The sequence below is a fragment of the Monodon monoceros genome, unplaced genomic scaffold, assembly GCF_005190385.1.
Source record: "Monodon monoceros isolate NGI ecotype Baffin Bay Population unplaced genomic scaffold, NGI_Narwhal_1 Super_Scaffold_7, whole genome shotgun sequence".
In the NCBI taxonomy this organism is placed as follows: Eukaryota; Metazoa; Chordata; class Mammalia; order Artiodactyla; family Monodontidae; genus Monodon; species Monodon monoceros.
Genome location: NW_021703784.1, coordinates 8,722,856 through 8,745,146, shown reverse-complemented (window position 1 = coordinate 8,745,146; position 22,291 = coordinate 8,722,856). Strand labels below are relative to the sequence as shown.

At 49.7% G+C, this 22,291-nt stretch overlaps 1 protein-coding gene across 2 annotated transcripts; it reads left to right on the top strand.

The window, feature by feature from the left end:
• The first annotated feature begins 15,511 nt into the window (after positions 1-15,511).
• NRGN (neurogranin) lies at positions 15,512-22,274 on the top strand. Of its 2 annotated transcripts, none has more exons than XM_029209662.1 (4): positions 15,512-15,666; positions 21,014-21,240; positions 21,469-21,486; positions 21,893-22,274. In XM_029209662.1, the coding sequence occupies exons 1-2, from the start codon at positions 15,652-15,654 to the stop codon at positions 21,233-21,235; spliced, it is 237 nt and encodes a 78-aa protein (XP_029065495.1). In that variant the 5' UTR covers positions 15,512-15,651; the 3' UTR covers positions 21,236-21,240; positions 21,469-21,486; positions 21,893-22,274. The 2 variants fall into 2 exon arrangements, with proteins under 2 accessions (XP_029065495.1, XP_029065496.1); XM_029209663.1 differs by lacking the exon at positions 21,893-22,274 and adding an exon at positions 21,614-21,754 and having other exon boundaries at positions 15,531-15,666.
• The last annotated feature ends 17 nt before the right edge of the window (positions 22,275-22,291 follow it).

The window sequence follows — 22,291 nt, the reverse complement described above, 5'->3', positions numbered from 1 at the left end:
CTTTTGATCGGTAATCTGTTCTTCTGTCTCCCCCACTAGACTATGGACTCCTAGAAGCCAGTGTCCATGCAATTTTTATTTTTTAATCCCCTTATTACCTCTGGAATATTTTGCTCACCATAGAGTCCCATTAACACCTTTTAAAATTGATTTATCCCCATCAAACATACATTGAGCCCGACCAAGAGTTGTCTACCTTAGCTGATCATGAAACGGGTTCGTGCCCCGGTCCGGTTTGTGCCCTGGTCCTGGAAGATCCCACATGCTGCGGAGCGGCTGGGCCCGTGAGCCATGGGCGCTGAGCCTGTGCGTCCGGAGCCTGTGCTCCGCAACGGGAGAGGCCACAACAGGGAGAGGCCCGCGTACAGCAAAAAAAAAAGATCGCTCAAAATCGCAACCAGTTTCCTGAGGCAGCTGTGGTGGTGAAGTAGAGCCAGAGACACCAGGAACGGTGTCATGGAGCTGACTTTTGAAGAGGGATCGAAAGTCCTCCATGGGATGACCACACTGATCAGATGGAAGAGCCCGTGCAAAGGCACAAAGACCTGAGAGAAATGGAATCGAATCTACCACCCAGGTCCTTCACAAGTGGAATCTTACTCTGGTCCAGTTCACCTCTCTGACACCCACACCCCAAACCTGCCCCCATTTGTGTCTTTCTTAAGAAGTAAAAATGTCTTCTCTCTCCTTGGTCACCTATTCCAGGCTGTGCTGCTAGGAAGAAGATGACGCAGACACAGACCAAACAAAGCCGCTCCTCGACACACATCACAAAGTCCCCTCATTCCTCAATGGAACAAGCACCCATTTATTTAGCCTCCTTTCAAATAACGACCCTTGTCAGAGGCTACACCTGCCAACCTGACTTGGGAGGACCAGCCTCTGAAGACCTAGTGTGAACTCAGGAGTGGCTGATGGGTTCCCAAGACAAAGTAGGCACTTTGATGCTCGGCCTTTGCCTTCAGTGAGCTTTGCCTGGGCAGTGGGCATGGAAATCGCAGAGAGGTGTAACGTGTCCTCCCTCGAATCTGAGATTCTTGGCCTTCGGTGAGACAGAGACTGCAGCAGAAATTCTTGATTATCTGTCATTCTCTCTTTTTTCTTATTAATAGAAACACATTTTATATGGAGTTGCAACACGCTCAGCCGAGAGACCGTATTTCCCTCAAGCCTGTCTTGAGGGTGCGTGTGGACAGGAAGATGGAAGTGGATTTCTGGGGACATTAATAGGGGGACAGAAAACTGGAGTGGAGCTTTTTTTGCCCTCCCCTCCCCATCGCACTGTTCGGCTTCCTTCCTAGAAGACAGATGTTCAGCTAAGGCTCTAGCAGCCATCTTGAACCATGAGGTGGGTACCACAAGCTGAGGATGACCCTGTGGTACACCACACCAGCTCTGAGGGAAATTCATGACTCTCCCCCAAAAGCTGTCTATGTGCACACGCATCGTTTTGCAAACAACTTCCAGTTTCCTGAGCCCTGAAACCAATGCATGGACCCCAGGTTAAGAACCCTGCCTTAGAGATGTGGGGAGAGCCAGCTCTACCCCAGCTTCTTAAATCACCATGTTAAAGTGGGGAGAGTCTAGGATTGTCTTGTGACCACATCCTCTGTAACCTGACGGCCCTCTTCTCCCCCCTCCCTCGCCTATTCCTCTTAAAAGTTCTGAAGCTGGGCTGCCCATCTCTCCTCTCCTCACCTCCTCTCCTTCCCTCTCTCCAGCTATCCTCCCTGGGCTGCCAATCCCGCTCCAAAGTCACTTTATACCGGGAAGGAAATTAGCATTTGTGTTGGGACGGAAAGTGACACTGCTCAGCTCTCACTGTCATTCTGCTCTTAATTAATATTTAACCTCAGAGAGACTGTGCAGCAGACGGAAGTGGCTGATGGGAGAACAAAGTTGGAGCTGGCTCTCCTTTTCAACACTGCCTCTCCCACTTCCAGCTTCTCTCCCTGTACCTTCAGGCCCTGAAGGACGCAGAGGGCCCAACGGGAAGTGAGGAGGGGTGGCAGAGGAAGCCCCTGAGGGCCCTCGGTTGTACTTTTTGGTTTTGCTCGCTCAAATCTCTTGTCTAGAGAACCCTTTTGCAACAAGATGAGAGCAGCTAGAGCTCAGAACCCAATCCCCAGGGCCCAGAGCTAGACCCAGGCCTGGTCTGCCCAGAAGGATAAAGAGACCGGAGGGGGAAAGAAAAGCAATGCAAATGTGCCCCTCCACAGATTATATTTAATGCACTATTTTTAGTTGCCTTCAATCCCTCGGGGCTGTCAGGGCGCATGCAGCCCCACTCCCCCGGGAGAGGAAATGACAGGCATTATTACCCAGCCCAGAACACTGGTGCAGTGCGTGATGGGTGGGGGAGGTGCTGCCTTGCCGGCTCCAAAACTGGGGAACTTACTTTCCAACGGGAAATTGAGGACACTGAGAAAGATCAGGCCACGGACAGAAGGTCCTCAGGACCCCCTCCTCCGTTCCCCGCCAGCCTGCCAGACCGTCCCCAAATCCAGTCCACTGGGTGGGGACCAGGAGTGTGGGAGTCTCCTCCGTCCCCCAAGTGTCTGTAAAGTAGGTTATACAACATCGCTCCTGCCAAATTCTTCCCTCTCTCTAATCTTAGCCCTGCCTTCGGTCTAAGCCCATTTCCCCTTGCTCCGCATGCAGAGGCAAAGGAGGACAGCTGGTCACCACCCCCCAGCAAGAGAGCCCTTCTTTGTCTTGAGGAAGATGATTCAGTTTCCTCTCGGCCTTCTCTTCTCCAACCTGAGTCATTCTGGTTCTTTTAACCTTTCCACACATGTCATGTTTTTTAGCTCATCTCCTTGTCACTCTTCTAACTCTGCTCTGAATATATCCCCAAGTTCCTCCTTGGAACCTCAGCAGATGCTGGGCCTTCGCCAGGGAGCACCTGAGCACCCACCTGAATGGCGGAACTTATCCTGCACCGCCTTGGAGAGGTTTTCTAGTTGTCTTAGTTGTCCTGCTTCTGCAGGACCAAACTCTCCTTACAGATCACATCCTCTCCCTGTGCATCCTCCCTCACCCTCCTCTACACAAGCTAAGTGCAAGGCTTCTAAGTAGTGGTACACGCATTTTCATTGTGTTTAGGTTTAAATGAGATGCAGATATAAAATTTTTCAGCAAAGTAGTTATCGTTTACTTTGTAAATTATACAGTGGCATCTAAGCGGTAGCTTTTATTATTGTGGTGCCCGCCAGACCTCTGGAGAATGTTTGTTTTCTTAACCATAGCATTGCAAACCATAGCATTCTCCTGTATTATATTCATTCATTTGATAAATATTTATTGAGTTCCTATACGTCAGGCACTATGCTAGATGCTGAGATGTCAAAATGAAAGACCGGATCCTGGCTCCACAGGCATACACAGCCTAGTGAGGAAGATAAGATGTAAACAATTACTAGGCAGGGTTGTAACTGCTAATAAAGCGCTAGCGGAATATTGAGAAGGAGGCGGCTGACCACAGCTCTTCACTCTATGATTCTGCCTTGGTAGGGGTTGATTGGATGCGTTTATGGCTGCCAGCATCCCGTCCTAGGCTTGGACCGGTCTGTGTCGTCCTGGAGTGTTTGTCAGCAATGTGGACAAATACCCATGGAGGGCAGAGCAGAATACTTTCAAAAATGTGGTATATGGATACATACAGAGAGATGGCCTCTCTCTTTCTTTTTTTCAGTTTGGGCCTAACTGCAGCCTTCTCACCAATGCGAGGGTAAATCTAATACAGAGAGACTCTGAGGGAAGCACTGCTGAAAATGGCAAGGGAGACAGAGACCTGACAACACCATTCTAAGCCCCTGGGTCCAGCCATGCCAACCCAGTTAAGTGGCCCAAGAAATTCTTGGTTTTGTTTAAACTAGGAATTCCAGAAGGAAGCAGAAGCCTGACAAGAGCCCTCAATACCAAGACCCTTTTCCTAGAGTGGAGCAGAAGGTGGCTGCCTAACGTGCAAATTTAGTGTAATTTGTCTTTGACTCTAAGATACATGGATTGAGGAGAAACTCGTCTAGGCAGCAGAAGTGGCAGGGTAACGGAGGAGCTTTGGGGTTAAACAGACTTGAGTGGAATCCCAGCTCTGCTGCCTACCAGCTGTGTGACTTTGTTCAAGTTACCTAACCTCTCTTTTCCCCCACATGTCCCTTGCTGGTAAAACATGGATAATAGTGTTTGCGTCACTGGAGTACTGTGAGCATCGTGGGACATAGTGTACTGAGAACGTACACGCGTCACTCAGTCAGCCCGGTCCGGAACAACCCCCTTTCTTTTGGGGAACTGCTCTTCCCACACTCGAACCAAATGGTTCTGGAGGGCACTGCCAATCATACAATCCAGCTGGCGACACAGTTGTGCCACAGGCTGGGTTACTTATAATACTTTAATCCTTCTAGCCACAGGGATTGGTGCAGGGATGGGCAGGCGACCCAAGTCAGGTTTATCAGAGACCACGCCTGGGAATTTTAAAATTATTATTAATGAAGCTGCTATTGAAGAAAGACATTTCCTCTTTGCTCCCAAGGCTATAATGGTTTAAGTTCAGTGATACCTGCAGCCACAATTCTAGTATTATGGGGATGGCAGCATTAAGCAGAAGGAAGCAGAGGTGAGAGATTAAAAAGGCAAGAAGAGAGTTTTGGTTAAGATTTTGTATTCCTGGGGCTTCCCTGGTGGGGCAGTGTTTGAGAGTCTGCCTGCCGACGCAGGGGACGTGGGTTCGTGCCCCGGTCCGGGAAGATCCCACATGACGCGGAGCGGCTGGGCCTGTGAGCCATGGCCGCTGGGCCTGCGCTTCCGGAGCCTGTGCTCCGCAATGGGAGAGGCAACAACAGTGAGAGGCCCACGTACCGCAAAAAAAAAAAAAAAAAAAAAAGATTTTGTATTCCTGGATCTGGTTGTGAAGCTCCTCCTCTGCCCCTGCAGTGCATTGATGCTTACGTTGATGTAAGTCAGGTTTCTATCCCTTACAAGCAAGAGACTCTTGATCAATACAATGTGTGATGCCCCTAATGTAAGGCAGATGGCACATAATAAATGCTCACAGTAAACATTTGGCATATTTGAAAGTGCTCCCAGGAAAACGGTTTGAGATCTTTCAGACTTACGAAATTTTTACTTTAGTTTAAGGTAAATTCAGAAGTCCTTGTATATACACATGTGTTTACAGCAATAATAATGTCTACTAATAAGTGCCGTCCCAGTGTCCCAGAGATTTCTGCTTATAGGTACAAGCCATTCCCATGTAGTGCTTAAAAGTAATGCCTATTTTAAAGGAGACGAGTCTACTTTACCCAAAGAACTGGTAAGGAATATTTGTCCTAAGGACATCTGATTAACCCTTCAGAATATCAGCACAGATTGACATATATACACTAATACGTATAAAATAGATAACTAGTAAGAACCTGCTGTATAAAAAAATAAATTAAATAAAATACAATTCAAAACAAAAAAATATCAGCCCAACTAGACTGACCCATGTGGACGAACTGTCCTCAGGAGTGGTGGGGGAGAGGAGACGTGCCCTGAAGGAGCTCTTAAAGGCTCTACAAACAAGAGATTCGGGATGAATATCTGCTCTGCTTGAATCTGTCTCCTTCCAGTGTTAACCTTGGAGGGTTTTATTTTTAGTAAAAGAGGTGGGAAGTTTCTTCACTGGGTGGTCTGATATGGTTGATCCCGATTTGAAAAAGTTTGTATGTTAATGACTTCTCTCTACCAAGTCTGTCCGGGGCGGAGGGATAAAGACCAGCCTGTCACTGCCAATTATAAGGAAGTACAGGTCTCCCACCTATCACTTTTTTAAAAACAATAAGGATCAGCCATCTGACTAGAGAAAAAAATGCCCAGATCCACCCAGTCCTCATCCATCTCTGGGCTCTCTTCTCTGTCTTAAAGGAATTTTCCTTCCTCCCCAGTAAGTCTAAGTATAGCAAGCCCACACACCAGACATGGGACAAGGGTGAGGGGTTGAGGTGATAGAAATGCTGAGAGAGGGACTTCCCTGGTGGTGCAGTGGTTAATCTGCCTGGCAATGCAGGGGACACGTGTTCGATCCCTGGTCCGGGAAGATCCCACATGCTGTGGAGCAACTAAGCCCGTGCACCACAACTACTGAGCCTGCGCTCTAGAGCCCGCAAGCCACAACTACTGAGCCCGTGTGCCACAACTACTGAAGCCCACACACCTAGAGTCCGCGCTCCACCACAAGAGAAGCCACCGCAATGAGAAGCCTGTGCACCGCAACGAAGAGTAGGCCCCGCTCGCCGCAACTAGAGAAAACCCCCACACAGCAACGAAGACCCAATGCAGCCAAAAATAAAAAATAAATAAATAAATTTATTTTTAAAAAAAATAGAGGAAAGAAAGAAATGCTGAGAGAGACCAGGGGACCAAGGGTTTGAGTGTGACTACAGGAACTATAAATGGTCACCCAGAATCCTACAACGGTTCCCCAACTAAGCAGAGCCGATCTAGGACAACCAATTATGAGGCCAAGCTGCACGAGATCGCATAAACTCCTGTCAGAAATGCTAGCTGTTCAAACTTAGAATTTTCAGGGTCTGTCATCAAAGAATCCCTGGAAATAACTTGCACATGCTGCCCCCGTCCTGTCACAATGCTGGGTACATTGATCTGAGGCACTCAAACATCTCTTGTATTATTATGGCATATTAGGGATTCCTTCGTGTAAATCTTACAGAAAGCCTGAATGATACTGGCTTAAATATATAGGAGGTTGTTTCTTCATGATCTTAGCATTTGAGTTGTTGCCTCTGGTCAAAAGACAGCTGATGCAGCTCTAAACTTCAGGTTTGTGTTCAAGGCAGAAAGAAGAGGGACTGGTGGTGCCAGCTGCCTTTGCCTCCTCCTATCTGGAGAGCAAGAGCTTCCCAGAAGATTTCTCAGCAGAAATCTGCTTCTATCTTATTGGTCATATCTGGGCCGTGTGATCAGCCCTAGCTGTCATAAAAGCTGAGAAAGTGGAAACAAGCTTAGACTGATTATGCTGCATTCTCAGGCCCGGACCCATGACAGGTTCCAACAAAACCGCAGTTCTGTTAGGAAGCAAGTGGGGGGGTGCATGGATGTTGGCTAGGTAACCAACAGTGTCTGCCATGATGGTTTTATTAAGATCTACACATCCTCACACAGTATCCCGAACACGGAACTTTCCCGTTGTTATTATCTGACATATGTTTAGCAAATTATAACATAGCTCAGCTCCACCATCCTGTTCCCAGTAGAACAGAAAGTGCTCTCTCTTCTTTAAAAGCCAAGCTTTAAATTATTAGAGGAATGCAAATCAAAACTGCAGTGAGGTATCACCTCACACCAATCAGAATGGCCATCATTAAAATGTCCACAAACAATAAATGCTGGAGAGGGTGTGGAGAAAAGGGAATCTTTGTACACTGTTGGTGGGAATGTAAATTGGCGCAGCCACGATGGAAAACGGTATGGAGTTTCCTCAAAAAACTGAAAATAGAGCTACCATATGATCTAGCAATCCAACTCCTGGGAATATATCTGGACAAAACTATAATTCAAAAAAATACATGCACCCCTATGTTCATAGCAGCACTATTCACAATAGCCAAGACATGGAAACAACCTAAATGTCCATCGACAGATGACTGGGTAAAGAAGATGTGGTACATATATACAATGGAATATTACTCAGCCATAAAAAGAATGAAATAATGCCATTCGCAGCAACATGGATGGACCTAGAGATGATCATACTAAGTGAAGTGAGTCAGAAAGAGAAAGACAAATACCATATGATATCACTTGTATGTGGAATTTAAAATGGACACAAATGGACTTATCTATAAAACAGAAGCAGACTCACAAACGGAGAGAACAGACTTGTGGTTGCCAAGGGGGAGGGCGGGGTGGGGGGGAGGGATGGGTTGGGAGTTTGGGATTAGCAGATGCAAACTAGTATATAGAGGATGGATAAACAACAAGGTCCTACTGTATAGCACAGGGAACTATATTCAATATCCTGTAATAAATCATAATGGAAAAGAATATGAAAAAGAATGTGTGTATACATATATACGTGTGTGTGTGTGTATATATGTGTGTATATATATATCTGAATCACTTTACTGTACACCAGAAACTAACAACATTGTAAATCAACTGTACTTCAATAAAATAAATTAAAAAAAAAGAACCAAGCTTTATACTCTTTCACTTCTGAGGAACATTTGCTATAGGATTGTGCCTACTGTACAGAGACTCGGTCTCCCAGGTATGTGTGAACACTGAACACCCGTGGAAAGATTAAATACCTTAAGGCTTCAGGGTCAAAGGGACAGAGTGGTTTTACCTAACATACTTTCTGTCTAAGCAGCAGGAACGTTTCCACTAACAACACAATCCAAAAACAGCTCATGTTCCAGCACTCCCCACCCTCACCCCACTCCAACACACGATCCCACGGCAGGCAAAGCAAAAATAACAAAAGTATATCAACCCAAATAACTATGAGTTCTTACCTCGTTAAATGCAAACACTCCACCCAAGCTGCAGAATAACAAAAGCTTATAGATAATAATCCTTTACTTTCCAGTGCTTCAGTATGATGAAAAAGGAAAAAAAAAAAGTCAAACCGAACAAACATCACTTCCCAAGGTTAGAGCCAGGGTTAATCTGAGTAGAACTTCTCTCATTTTTACACTTTACATAGGACTGAATGACCAAATTCCTGTGTCATGATCCAATCCGAGGGGTGTGTGACATGACTTACATGTTGGGTGGTGCCCTTGAGGAAGCTTTCTCTTGCAGAAGGCCTGCCACCCAGGCTCTACAACGGCTGAGTTCTAACATCTGTTCACCTGTGTCTTGGCCATATTGGATGACAGTCTGCGAGGACAATTCTGTCAATGTCTCCTTCCTTTTGAAGTCTAGGTAAGAGACCTTTCCATACCAATGGAAATCAGATACTTGAATATTTATGAATAAAATGATAATGGGGGAATCATAAAGAATATAGAAAAAATAAGTTTGGTGATGAGCTGAGAATTATCGTACAGCTGGATACAGTGGAGTTCCTTATATACTACTCTATTTGCTTTTGCATGTGTTTAAATTTTTCTACAGTGAAACAAAAACTTTTTAAAAAGTATAAATACAAGGCAATAGTTGCTAGATGCCAAATGAATGACCGCCATGGCGCATGGACCCAGATCAAAACCACCACTCCATCCAAGCTCTCAGAATAGAGAGTGTCAGCGTGGAGAAGCGTGAACCTGGGTTACTGGCCATACACACACACTCCAAGAGGTGCTCAGCCTGGATGATTCTGAGAGTCTCTATCTCCTACATAAGAGTTTCTCCCTTCTTCCCTAAGGTAGACAATGGCAGGGGAGAATGGCCTGCCCCTCACATGACACACATTACTGGAAGAATCACGAATTTCTTTTATTTGACTGTCCAGCTGAACCACAAAAGGAGAAAAGGTCTTTAAACAGACTAAGGAATAAGGAAAAATCATACCTCATGTAAGCCTTTTTTATAAAAAAAAAAAAAAACAATTAAAATAGGCATTTTTCTGGACCAAAATTGAAGTGGTTCTCAGGTTTGTGTGAGAGTTTAAAATATTAGCAAAATGGTTGTATCCTTGTTATAAAAATGATTGTGGGACCTCCCTGGTGGCGCAGTGGTTAATAATCTGCCTGACAGTGCAGGGGACATGGGTTCGAGCCCTGGTCCAGGAAGATCTCACGTGCCGCGAAGCAATGAAGCCCGAGTACCACAACTACTGAGCCTGCGCTCTAGAGCCTGTGAGCCACAACTACTGAAGCCTGTGCGCCTGGAGCCGCAAAAGAAAAGCAAGAAAAGCCACCGCAGTAAGACCACACACCACAGGGAAGAGTAGCCCCCGCTTGCCACAACTAGAGAAGAGAGAGCCTGCGCGCAGCAATGAAGACCCAATGCAGCCAAAAATAAATGAATAAATTTATATTAAAAAAAGATTGTGTTGGTCCAGTGTCTGCAGGTGGGATGTGAGGCCCATCAAGTACACATGTTGCCTGGCCATCACTAGCTTATTTAACGTTTATTTATTTTATTTTGGCTGCATTGGGTCTTCGTTGCTGCACACGGGCTATCTCTAATTGCGGCTACTCTCCGTTGCAGTGTGTGGGCTTCTCATAGCGGTGGCTTCTCTTGTTGTGGAGCACAAGCTCTAGGTGTGTGGGCTTCAGTAGTTGTGGCATGTGGGCTCAGCAGTTGTGGCTCACGGGCTCTACAGCGCAGCCTCGGTAGTTGTGGCGCACAGGCTTCATTGCTCTGCAGAATGTGGGATCTTCCCGGATCAGGGCTCGAACCCATGTGCCCTGCATTGGCAGGCGGATTCTTAACCACTGCACCACCAGGGAAGTCCCCACCACTAGCTTTTATTCGTAAGGAAGCATGGGGAAGCAAACTGAGGAAAGGGAAGTGGAGGGGTAGAGAACAGGTAAATGTTTGGGGTGATATGGGAACAAAGAGCAAACCACATCCAGGACTTTGAACTACACTGAGACCCAGAGGAGATGGCGCGGAGGTGGAGGAAGCAGGCACCTGGCACATGGGCAGGAGCAAGAGGCAAGTGTGTGTTACAGTTCCAAGAAGCAGTGGGGCTGCCGAGCAGGCATGAGCACACAGCTGGTGTGACTTAGAGGGCCGGAACTGCTCTGGTGTATCTAGTCAGAGCACTGAGCTTTAGACAAAAAACCCTGCGTGAGAGGCAGGAGACGGGGTTTGCTGTTCTCAGGGTCTTTCCGGACTGGAACAGCGTAAGCTAACAGTGACACTAAATGCAGTGCATGGCTCACCACTTTTGCCCCTGCCTGAAATGTCCCCCTGCCTATTCCCAGGCCCCTTTACTTCTTTGAGTCCTATTCTTCCTCCAAACCATCCTCATCCAGGAAGCTTTCCTGGATCGTCCAAATTCTCAGTTATTTCTCCCCCATCTCAATTCTCATAATACTTACCGTCCACATCATTCATCTGGCATCTATCATGTATTACTTTAGGAAATATAAATATATCCCATACGTGTACATGTAGATATGTATATATTTATATATATCCATATCTATATATACATAAGATATATGTGCACATAGATATATACACACATACATACATATATACTTTTTTTTTTTTTTTTTGTGGTACGCAGGCCTCTCACTGTTGTTGCCTCTCCCGTTGCGGAGCACAGGCTCCGGACGCGCAGGCTCAGCCCCCACGGCTCACGGGCCCAGCCGCTCCGCGGCATGTGGTATCGTCCCAGACCGGGGCACGAACCCGTGTCCCCTGCATCGGCAGGCGGACTCTCAGCCACTGCGCCACCAGGGAAGCCCCATACATATATACTTTTATCTGCAAGAGACAAGAGACTGTGAGTGATTTGCTAACCACTGTAACCCATTCCTTCGAGCCCAATGCACGTGCTGGGAACCAAAGAGGTGAACACACACAGAATGCAAAGCTAGAACTCCTGCGTTTTAGCCCTAGTACCGCAGTTCACTAGAGGTCTAATTCCAACAAGGCACAGTCACTTAATTAACCTCTCTAGGCCTCACTTCCTCCTCAGAAAAAGCGGCTAAAAATACTAACACCTCCTCACACAGTTCTCAAAAGCAACAAATTAAATCATGGATGTGGAAGCACCTTGTAAATCACTCTTCGGATTTAGGATAATATTATTATGCTGTTCTGAGTTTTAATCTGGACTCTTCCATTTCATGACGGTGTAACCTTGGGTAAATTCTTCAGGCCCTAAAATCCTTCACTTCCTCACCTGTAAAACAGGAAAGATAATGCCCAACTTGCAGAGTTGTTGTAAGAATTAAATGAAATCACATATATAACGTGGCTAGTACGACACACAGCACCCAGCACTCACTCAGAAGTCTTGGTTCCTTCCCTCGTCTCACCAAGTGTGTCCTGCTAAGCCTTCTGTATCGTGTCCCTGACAGTACCTTGCACACAGCAGAAGTCCGAGGAATATTTACTCTTCTTCGAACGATGTCGATGATGACAGATAACAACTATCGACTATTGGTGAAGATGACTTAATGGTCGTCCAACGCCCAGCAAGCCTGACTTTTAAATTGGAACGCACCCCTAGAGCCGCGTGCTTTCTCCCCCTCTCCTTTATGACCTGTGGGGTGAGGGTGGGAGGAGGCCTCCCGTCTAGCAGAGGCCCCTTTAAAGCTGTACCCGGGCTCCCCCTCTGCCAGCCAAGTTGCTAAAAATACTACTACAGCAAAAGCTGGAATATTTGCCGAGAAAACTGAATTTCCTGCCACCCTCACCCCCTCCGCTCAAATGAGTAAAATCCTGACCTAAGAAGCCCCCAAATCAGCTCCACCAAAGGCACAGCCTCCTACTTCCCACCCTCGTCTTATCATGGAGTCCCTCTGTGGGCTTGAGCCAGGATGTTATGTTCAGAAAGTGCCCACTCCCGGGAGGGGAAGCCGCAAGATTTGGCAAATAGCTTGCCATGTGGTTTGGCTTTTCTCTCTGCTCACAAGGACCAACTCTCTCCAAATCCCCCTCCATCTGTCCCAAGAAGGATCTGTATCGGACCCCAGAAGCTTCCCACTAATCCATCTTTTATCCTCTCTTTTTTTGAACCATCTCCTCCTCTGCCAGCCTTGCCTTCTATTCTGTGCCCTCCTCCTCCACGCTCCATGCTGGGTCCAGACCCTGCACCCACACGTCCCAGCTCCCTCTCTAACCGAGCCCTTCCGGAGTTCTTCTCCTGTCCAGGCCTGCAGTCCTTCTCCTTCAATAGCTGGGGTGGGGGTGGGGGGGCAAAGATAGAGGAGAGTTTTTGAAATCTCGAGATTTCAAGAGTCAAGGAGGATAACTGTAGGGCCCAAGCCCAGCAGGTTACTAGGTAACACTCCAAAGGCTGACCTTGGCCCCAGGCGAGACGCAGGGTGAGGCAGCCTGCTCCGTAAACCAGCCAGACCCAGCATTCCACACTGCTCCTGTCCCCTTTCCTTCTCATTGGTTCAGAGTTCTACCCAGCCGGACTAGCTGACAAACTCTGGCCACTTAGTCCAGATGAGGAACCCCTTACCAGGGGAAGTGCATGCCCTTGATGTGTGCTGGTGAAGGGGTCCACTTCCGTGCGTGTCTTTGGATGTGAGTGTGTGGCAAGGTGCCCACAGTATGTGTCTCTGTGGATGTGTGGACCTTGTGTGTGTCTGCGTGTAGGTGTCATTAAATGGGGCCATCCGTGTTGCTGCTCCTGCCTCTGGATATTTCAGTCTGTGGGTGTCTGTCTTCCTATCCCAGTCTCTGCCTTCCTGTCTGTCTACCTTTTCCTCACCTCGGGGCCTGCCCATCCCCCAGGACAAGCACTGTGGCCAGTTCTGCGTAGGCGCCTCAAGTGGGCTGTCGCTGAAATGGTTGTTTTGCCCATGGAACTGATAAGCGCGTGTACCTGTTCTCCCTTGGGCCCACCGGTGTTCAGAGACACCCTCACCCCACACAAAGGTGTCTTTTAGGAAGACGAAAGGGCTGTGCTGCGTGTGAGGGGGTTTGCTGGGGGGGGGCACATTTTAAAGATAGCCCCTCTTCAGCTCTGACCAGCAGGAAGAAGGGCCTAGAGGCTTTGCAGCCTGCAGAGGGATGTTGCCTAGCAACTTGGGAGACTTTACTGCAAACTCACTAAATCCTGAATTCCTCAGCTCTAATTTGGGAAGAGAAAAGCACGGAGTCCAAGCCTGATATCCAGTCTGCCCCCAGTGTCCTCCTTCCCTCTCTCCTCTGGAATCTGGAGTTGAAATCCAGCGGGAACTGGCACAAACCAAGGCCCTAGATGTGCGCATCATTTAGGCAAGGGCTCGAGTTCCCAGGACATCCTGTCATTTGGTGGAGGTGGGGGGATGGAGGATGTGCCAGAGACAGATTGGGGAACAGATTTTCAGTTACAAGGGTGGGTGGGTCCCAAACATGCTGGGAGAGACACCCCTACACCCCAAGCTCTGGAATCCCAGCCAGCAGCCAGCTCAGCTTGGGGCCCCAAGCTGGCTAAACCTGTCCCCAGCCAGAGTGGCCACTGGGATTTCCCTTCCGCTCGCCTTCCCTTTGGCAAGCAAAGCCCGTGGCCCAAATATTCAGGTAAGAAGGAAGCGTGTGACAGCCATGCTAGGACTGGCCAGGGGCTGTTGGTTCACAGCAGTGCTGTTGCAGGATCCCCTGTCCCGACCAGAGCCACAGGGCATTTTCCCCCTCCTCCCTCTGCTTCAGTCAACAGGCCTGAAGGGCAGGCTTCCTTTCTTCCTTCCCTCCTCTGGGACCTCAGCTGAGAAAGACTTTCTAGTTTTCTCAGAGGTGGCACACTCTCTTCACTAACATGCCACACTGCCAGCTCTTGTACCCTGACTGGTTTGGGGAGGCTGGCGACCACGAAAGGGGCAGGCTGCTCCTCCACGAGGCTCCTCCCCTATCTCCCCTTCCCAGGCCTCTCACAAAGCCCACATCCTTCCTCCATCATGGACCTAAAGAACTGATGACTTCTGATATTTCCCTATACTGGGTTGAGAGTATTTTTTTCCTCCCAGGGGCAAGGGTGAGAGTGGTCAGTTTTTGTCGTATTCAGAAACAGTAGATTAAGAGGTTAGGGAGAGTGTGGTTCAGTGAGTGGGAAGGAAGAGTGTCCATATCCATATATAAATACATACAATGGGTGTTGTGCATGTATGATTTTGTCTGTTCAGTGCAGGGCATTTAGATAGATGGATGGATAGATAGATATGTAATGCAGACATTTCAGGTAGTGTGATTGCCTGTGGATATGTGTGCGTGTGTGTGCACATAACAGGGAGTCTGCATGTATCTGCTCAGTGTGTGTACAAGGTTTATGTAGTTATTTTTGCAGGCTGTGTCTGTAGTGTCTGAATGTTGAAGAAATGCACGTTTTAGTGAGCCTGGGGAGTATCATATATGGGCATGTGGGGCTCAGGCGTGAGCTTTTGTGTTTATGTGTGCCCACCTCCCCACACTTCCACAAACTAGCTAGAGTCCCAAATATGGCTCCCTCTACCTTCCCTCCCCCTCAGTCCTCAAAGAAATGCCCCCTAAGACGTGCGGTTTAAAGGTATCGTCATCACTCTGCTGTGGAATGGAGAAGGTGGGTGAGGGGTGCATGCTTTTCTCTATGTGGGTGGGAGGGGTGCTGTGCACAGATGCGAGTGTATTCGTGCCCGGGATGTCGGGGTCCTCCTTCTGCCTGCGCCAGCATACATCTGCCTGGCAGTCTGCCGCCTCGGCAGCAGGGGCGGTGAGTTTGGTAGGATGGGGTGTGTAGGAGGAATGGATGGAAGTGTGTAGGCAGAGGGGTTGGGGCAGGAGGGGGAGCGAGCCGGAGGGAGCCGAGAGGGGGCGTGGTCCCCCTCCAATCTCCCCGCCCACCCTGCCGAAGGCTTCTCCTGATTGGCTTCTCGACCGCAGGGCTCAGGTTACTTTCTCCCGCAGGGCCGAGCGCGGGAGAGAGGACCCGAGAGCTGAGCGGCTGGTTTGGCCCCGGTCGGCTGCCTCCCCACTGCCCGAGTCCCCACCCGGCACCGCACCGACACCCTGCGCCAGCCTCCGTCCCAGACAAGGGCCCCCAACACCAGCATGGACTGCTGCACCGTAAGTTAGAGGGTCTGGGGGACGGGCACTCAGCTTGGCCTGGGGGAAGGGGCACCCGAGAAGCCCCTGGAGGGCGAGTGAGGGATGGAAGTGGGTGCAGAAGACCTAGCAGCAAGAAGGGTGCCTGCTGAGACGTGGGTGGTGGGTGGTGGAAGGCGCCCGCCTGACTTGAAAGCCCTAGGAAGAATGTCCCTCAACTCGTGGGGGCGTCTGAGCGCGCATCCGCCAGGCAGTCTAGGTTGGTCTGGGAGCTCGGCAAGGCTCTGCAACAGGGAAGCTGCAGGTTAGACGAGAAGAGGAACTTCCCCCAGAGTGACGCTGGAAACCGTCGCCTAGCGAAGCTACCGCGACTCCTTTCCCCTGGCTTTCGTACCCCACCCCATTCCCCATCCCACTGCCACCGCCGTCGGTGGGCTGACAGGTTGACTCTCGTGACCCTCGCGCCCTGTACAGCGCCGGTGAGATAGTCAATTATTATTGGTTAGCTTAGTAGCGATGATGGGTTGCAAAGAGCCTAGTCCGCGTGGTTCTAGGGAGGGACTGGCCAGACCTCCAATGCCTTCTAGCCCTGGAGGGGGCTGGGTGAAGTGACCGCGAGAGAGCCCTGCTGGCGAGGGAAGGAAGCGTCTGCAATTTGTCAGCGCCCACACGGAGACCTAATGCCAAAGCGGGTTGCTGTTAAAGTACTCTGGTATGAAAGCGCCTGGTACAGGACCAGGCTGCTGGCACAGTCGAGGAGTGCAGTGATCATGCATGTATACAATTTATTTGTTCATTTATTTGATATTTTAATTTATTTTTTTTTTTTAGCCCCTACATATGGAGAAAGTCCTACTCCAAAGTCTTGTCTTCTCAGCCGTTTGGTCAACCCAGCTAATGATACAAGAGGTTATCACTTTGCCTGCTTAGAAAAGGGAAAAAAGTGAGGTTTGGAAGGAAAGAATAGACCAGTTTAGAAGAGGTGAGGCTTCCCTATGTCTGGGTACCAAGAGGCAGAAAGAACTTAGGGACAAGTGGTTGTTGTTATGATGTTTAACTCTTATTAATACAAATAATAGTTGTCAGTTTGTGAACGCTTACCACATACCTAACATTTTATGTTTAATCGTCACAACAGCCCTGTGGAGTAGATATTTTCCCCATTTCACAGATGTGCAAACTGATGTTTAGAAAGATTAAATGATTTGCCCAAGGAGGCACTGCTTCTAAGTGTGGAGGTGGGACACTAGCCTTGTCTGATTCCAATAGCTGTAATTTAACCTCTCCTATAAACATTTACTATATTTCCTCATTATAAAGGTAATATGGTCATAACAAAAAAATTTAAAAACTAAAGAAAAGTATAAAAAAGAAACATATCAATCATCTACAATCCCACCCCCTGGAGAAAGCTCTAATAACATATTTTCTTCCAGGCTTTCTCCTCTGTTTGTTATTCCCCAGGAAGCAGTTTTTGGTTGTGAAAGGAGGAATGGGCTCTTAATGGAGGTTCCTGGGCTCCTCACCCCCAGCAGTATTTTACAAAACAGAGAAAATAAATGGATGGTGGGATCTGGATACACATGTAAGGGAGAGGAAATACTGCCAAGATGGTAAGAATGATGGGGAAGGGAAGGTAGGAAGAATGGTCAGTGGAAGGAGGTGAGAGAGCAAAGACTCCAAGAAGCCAGGGAAGGAATGTAAATTGTCTCCCCTGGTACCTGCAGGACTAATTAGAGTAGGATGTCGTGTCCCTGCCTGTAGGCTCTGGTCTGCCCTGGACCATGCTCCTGGGTGCCCACAAGGCCATACTGAGGGATTGGTAGACGTGGTTGGAATAAGTGTCCCCTAAAAAAAGGAGAAGCTGCCCACCCAAACAGCACAGAAGAGGCAAATGCACAATTATCCCAGTGGCCCAGCACCCTGGGTCACCTCCTCCAGCACATTCTCTACACAGGAGCCTTCCCCTTTCAGGCCCTGTCCTGGGTCTGCAGGGCTAAAGAACTGAGCAAGAGACAGCACCATTGTCAGGCTGTGGGGGGGGGGGGGGGGGGGGCGTGGTGGCCAAGAAGAGGTAACGGGGCAGAGCATAGGGGCAGGGCTGGCACTGAGCATCTTCCTACCCAACCCCATTCTGTGGAGGGCTGGGCTCAGTGCTGGGAAGCAGCTGGGATATGCATAGAGAGCAGAGCACATCTCGGGGGTGGGGACCGGTCCCTCTTCACCTTCCATTCTGGGGCTGTCCTTGCTGACCATCCAACCTGGTGTCCTGCTTTATTTTCTTCTTTCTCCTTTGTAAGGAGGCTCAAACAGAAATGAGAAGAAGAAAACAGATCCGCTTTTTTTTTTTATAAGAGCAAGAGCTGTTGATTCAGATGTATCAGTTGCCAATTTACATAGTCTGACTTTATATCTGACTTTCCTGAATTCACTTAATATAAAAAGGCAAAGAAACATTTTTTTGGACCCATTTTTTGCTTGGTCTAGTTGACTTGGTCCAGCTGAACTCATAGGAATAATTACCTGCCCTGAGGTAGTGGTTAACAGCACAGGTTTCTGAATCCCATCACTATTTATCAGCTCTGTGACCTTGGGTAAGTTACAAAATGTCTCCGAGGATGTGTCTTTACCTGTAAAATGGGAATTAAATGAGGTAATGTGTGCAAAGCGCTTAACACAGGGCCCAGCATATAAGAAGCAGTAGGCAGGGATCGTTCTTAAAGCTTTTAGGATTTGGGGGCTGAAGGAGACTTTATTCATCTAGGCCAAGTTCTAGTTGTGGCTGAAGATATTGAGACCCTCAGAGGTGAAGTGATGGGACCATTTGGGACCAGAAGCCATGGCTCGTGTTTTGCCCACCTTTGTCCCCCTCCCCCTCCCCCTCCTACAAACCCCCCAATTCGTGCAGAGCTCTCAGGCACATACCACCAGATCTTGGCTTTGGAAGGCACCAACCCAGGCACCATGACCCTTCCCGGATTCCTTTTACTGTCCCTCCATTTCTGTCCCTCCAGCTCTGCCCTGAGAATTCAGCTGGAGGGAGAGGGGGCTGATTCCGGGGAGGAGCAGCGTGCTGAGGGTGGCTCTGTCTGTTGTTCCATCCTGGATCCAGCTGGGGTGGGTGGTGACCGCAGGTGGGCCTTAGCATGTTTGGGGGAAGGTACCCCTTCCTCCGCTCAGCCTCTACAGCTGCTGGCCCAGGAGAAGGGCTCAGGAATGTTTTCTTGATCATCGTCCTCTTTTGAGAAGAAGCATCCCTATTCCCTGAGACATCCCAAGAAAGGCTTGAGCTCTGAGAATCAAGGATCCAAAAAGGGTTGTTTCTGTTTCTAAGTGGGGGATAAGATGTCGGGGGGCGAGCACTAGACCCAGAAAAGACAAAAAGAGTGTGTCAGACCCTTCCACAACCACACCGGCCCTTGATAACTCCTTTTAACCGAAGCTGAATCAATTGTGGACATCTTGAGCACAAACGGAGGAACTCTGAAGCCCAGGAAATGAAGACAGCCTTGGGAACCATATGAGAGGAAGCCATTTGTAAACCTGGGCTTAGGGTATCTGGGATGTAAATCTGTGCCTCCTAGGACAGGACCGGGCTGGGGCAGTGATCACTGAGGCCCCACGCACACCCATCCCAATTCTGTGAACCGGACGGGCGATAGAGCGAGGGGAAAGGAATAGAACTGAATTACTACTACTGCGTGAGACCTCTGCGGAGAAGCAAAGTACAGGGAAAGCAGTGGAAGTCCTCAGGCAAAAAAAAAAAAAGCAAATTCCTAGAAGCCAGAGGGTCAGTTCAAAGAAGAAATGCCCTTCTAACTCCACAGTACCCTTCTGCTTCCTACCCCACGTCATCACTGTGAGTAACGCTAAGCGAGAGGCAGGCTGGGGGCGGGGGTGCTGAGGCCCTCTCCGTTCCAGAGCCTCGACTCTGAAATCAGTCCCATCAATTCCCTAACCCTTTCTATTCTCAGCTAGGGCAGGCTGCTGGAGAAACAGAAACCTGGAGCCTGTGGGTGGGTCTCATTATTTTTAGGTTGATCCCTATGAAATTGTTTTTATACGACCACTTTAGCCTACAAAAACAGCTCTTTCACATCAACTCACTATCATTTAAAGGAATCATAATAGCTACCATTCATCGACCAACTAGATCATGCCAGAAGCTTTCTGCATATCACATTGTTTATTCTTCCCCACAACCCAGAGGTAGATATTATTATCTGATTGCAGATGAAGGAACTGAGTTAGGAAAAGCTTAGAAAAATTGCCCAAGACCACTCAGTTAGCAAGTGGTGGAGCTTGGTTCCTTTTCTTGAATGCCTTTGCTTACCTGCAGCGTAGGGGTTAAAAATATACTCTGGACTCTGACATACAAAGGATTGACTCTTTGGTCCACTGATAACTACCGGTATGACCTCAGGTATGGTTTCCACACTCTAATCAGTTTTATCAGGGGTAAACTGGGATAACAATAAAAGGTACATCATAGAGTTGTTGCCAACACTAAACAAAATAACATCTGTAAAACTCCGTGATGCTGTGCCGGGAACCAGGGCAGTGCTTAAATGGTAGCTATTGTCATAATTCTTTTCTTTCTCTTGAGCACATCATGGAAAGGGCTTCTTGCTCCTGCTCTTTTCCTTTTGTCCTTTTTTGGAGTGAAGCCTTTTCTCTGTAGCTTCTTCCAGACCATCTCCTCTCTTCTGTTTGAGTACATCCTGAGGAGCAGTGCAAAATGGAGAGGCAATGGGAAAACAGTCTCTGGCCTCTAGCCCTGGGTGGAGGGAGGCTGCGTCGCTGAGGGGTAAGCCCCATCTTCACCCTAACTCCAGCTTTGAGCTCTGGTGTGATTTTACTTAGCGAAGGGACTGGCCTGCTGATTCTTCTGAACCCTCTCCCAGGGAATCCTGGACTCAGAAGGGACCCTTCTGAGCTGGAGGCACCCTGTGAGGACGGGGGAAGGGCAGCCACGTCCAGGAGTCCCTGCTGTGGTTTGCTGTGCTCCTCCAAACCCACCCTCCGGTCAGCTGGGCAGCTCCCCTAACTCGGCTGCTGGCAAGGGGCCTTCGCTCACTCAGGGCTACCCGGCTGTCTTGTATCCCATCTACCGTGCACTTCTCTTTCCTGAGTCGGGAACACAACTGTGTCCACCTGACCCTGAACCTTCCTTTTTGCCTGCCGCTGCCCAGAAGACACACACACACACACACACACACACACACACACACAGGCCCTGCCTTAGCCCTTCTCTGCACTTCCCACTCCCGCGTCGCCCTCGTCTCAATCCCCCAACACTCTCCTCCTACCCCACCCTCGGGGGGCCTCGGCCCGGTCACCCCACAAGGACGCCCCCCCCACCCCCCAGGAGAGCGCCTGCTCCAAGCCGGACGACGACATTCTAGACATCCCGCTGGACGATCCGGGTGCCAACGCGGCCGCTGCCAAAATCCAGGCGAGTTTCCGGGGCCACATGGCGCGGAAGAAGATAAAGAGCGGAGAGCGCGGCCGGAAGGGCCCGGGCCCCGGGGGTCCTGGCGGAGCTGGGGGCGCCCGGGGAGGCGCGGGCGGCGGCCCCAGCGGAGACTAGGCCAGGTGAGGCGGGCCGCAGGCTCTCCTTCCCGACCCCGGACCCCCTCCTCCGAAGGAGCAAGGAAGACTAAGGGCGGCTGGGGGGTGGAGAAGGGTGTGGAAGGAGTCAAGAATGGGGACCTAGAAATCTGAGACGTGCGGGGGGTGGGAGGAGGCTGAGGACGCCGCGGGTTGGAGCGCTCACCTGTTTCTCTCTCTCCACCCGGCCTGCTGCCCCGCCCCGGACCAAAGAACTGAGCATTTTCGAAGGTAATGAATACGACTCCGAAGCAGCGGGGTGGGACCCCTGAGTGGGAGGAAAGGCCCAAATCCCCAGCCCTTCCCTCCGCCCGCCCTCACCTCCTCCCAGCCAGGGAAAATGCACCTGCGCCCGCAGGCTTTCTGACACTTGGAGACGCCTGAGACTGCGACGGGGACGCACCTGGACCGACACAGATACCCAGTCACCCGCGTTTGACCAGCCCGGCCGGGGGCCATAAACACCCAGCGTCTCACACGTACCGGCCGCGGGCTCATTTCAGCTCAGTGACTCCGGGTGGGCAGTTCCGGGTGACCGGGGCTCCCTGGTGCTCCCCGCCCTGGTTCCTGGTTCAGGAAGGAGAGGGGAGAGGAAGTACTGGGAGAGGGCAGGTTCTCAGACTTTCTCTCTCCTCAGTTCCCGAAGAGAGATGGATGCCACGTCCCCTTCGCAGTGACGAGACTTCCCTGCCGTGTTTGTGATCCTCTCCTTCCCACCAACCTGCCAGCTTCAGGAGCCCTCTCTGCGTCCTCAGAGACTCCCTCACCGAGGCAGACTCCGTCGAGGACTCACCAAGGCCGTGCCCTTTTAGTTAGTTCTCCAGTCTAGTATGGTCCCCATTTGCCCCCCCTTCGACCCTAACCCCAACCTCCGCGCTCCCAAATCTTCCTTCTTTAGCTTCTCGCCCACCTCTCCCCGCACCCAGCATGCTGCTCTGCCTCCGCAGCCTCGGTGCGCTTCCCTTCGCGCTCTGCGGAGGGCGCCCTAAGCGTTGCCCAAAAACACTCCAAAAAAAAAAGTCCTTTCGATCTCTGC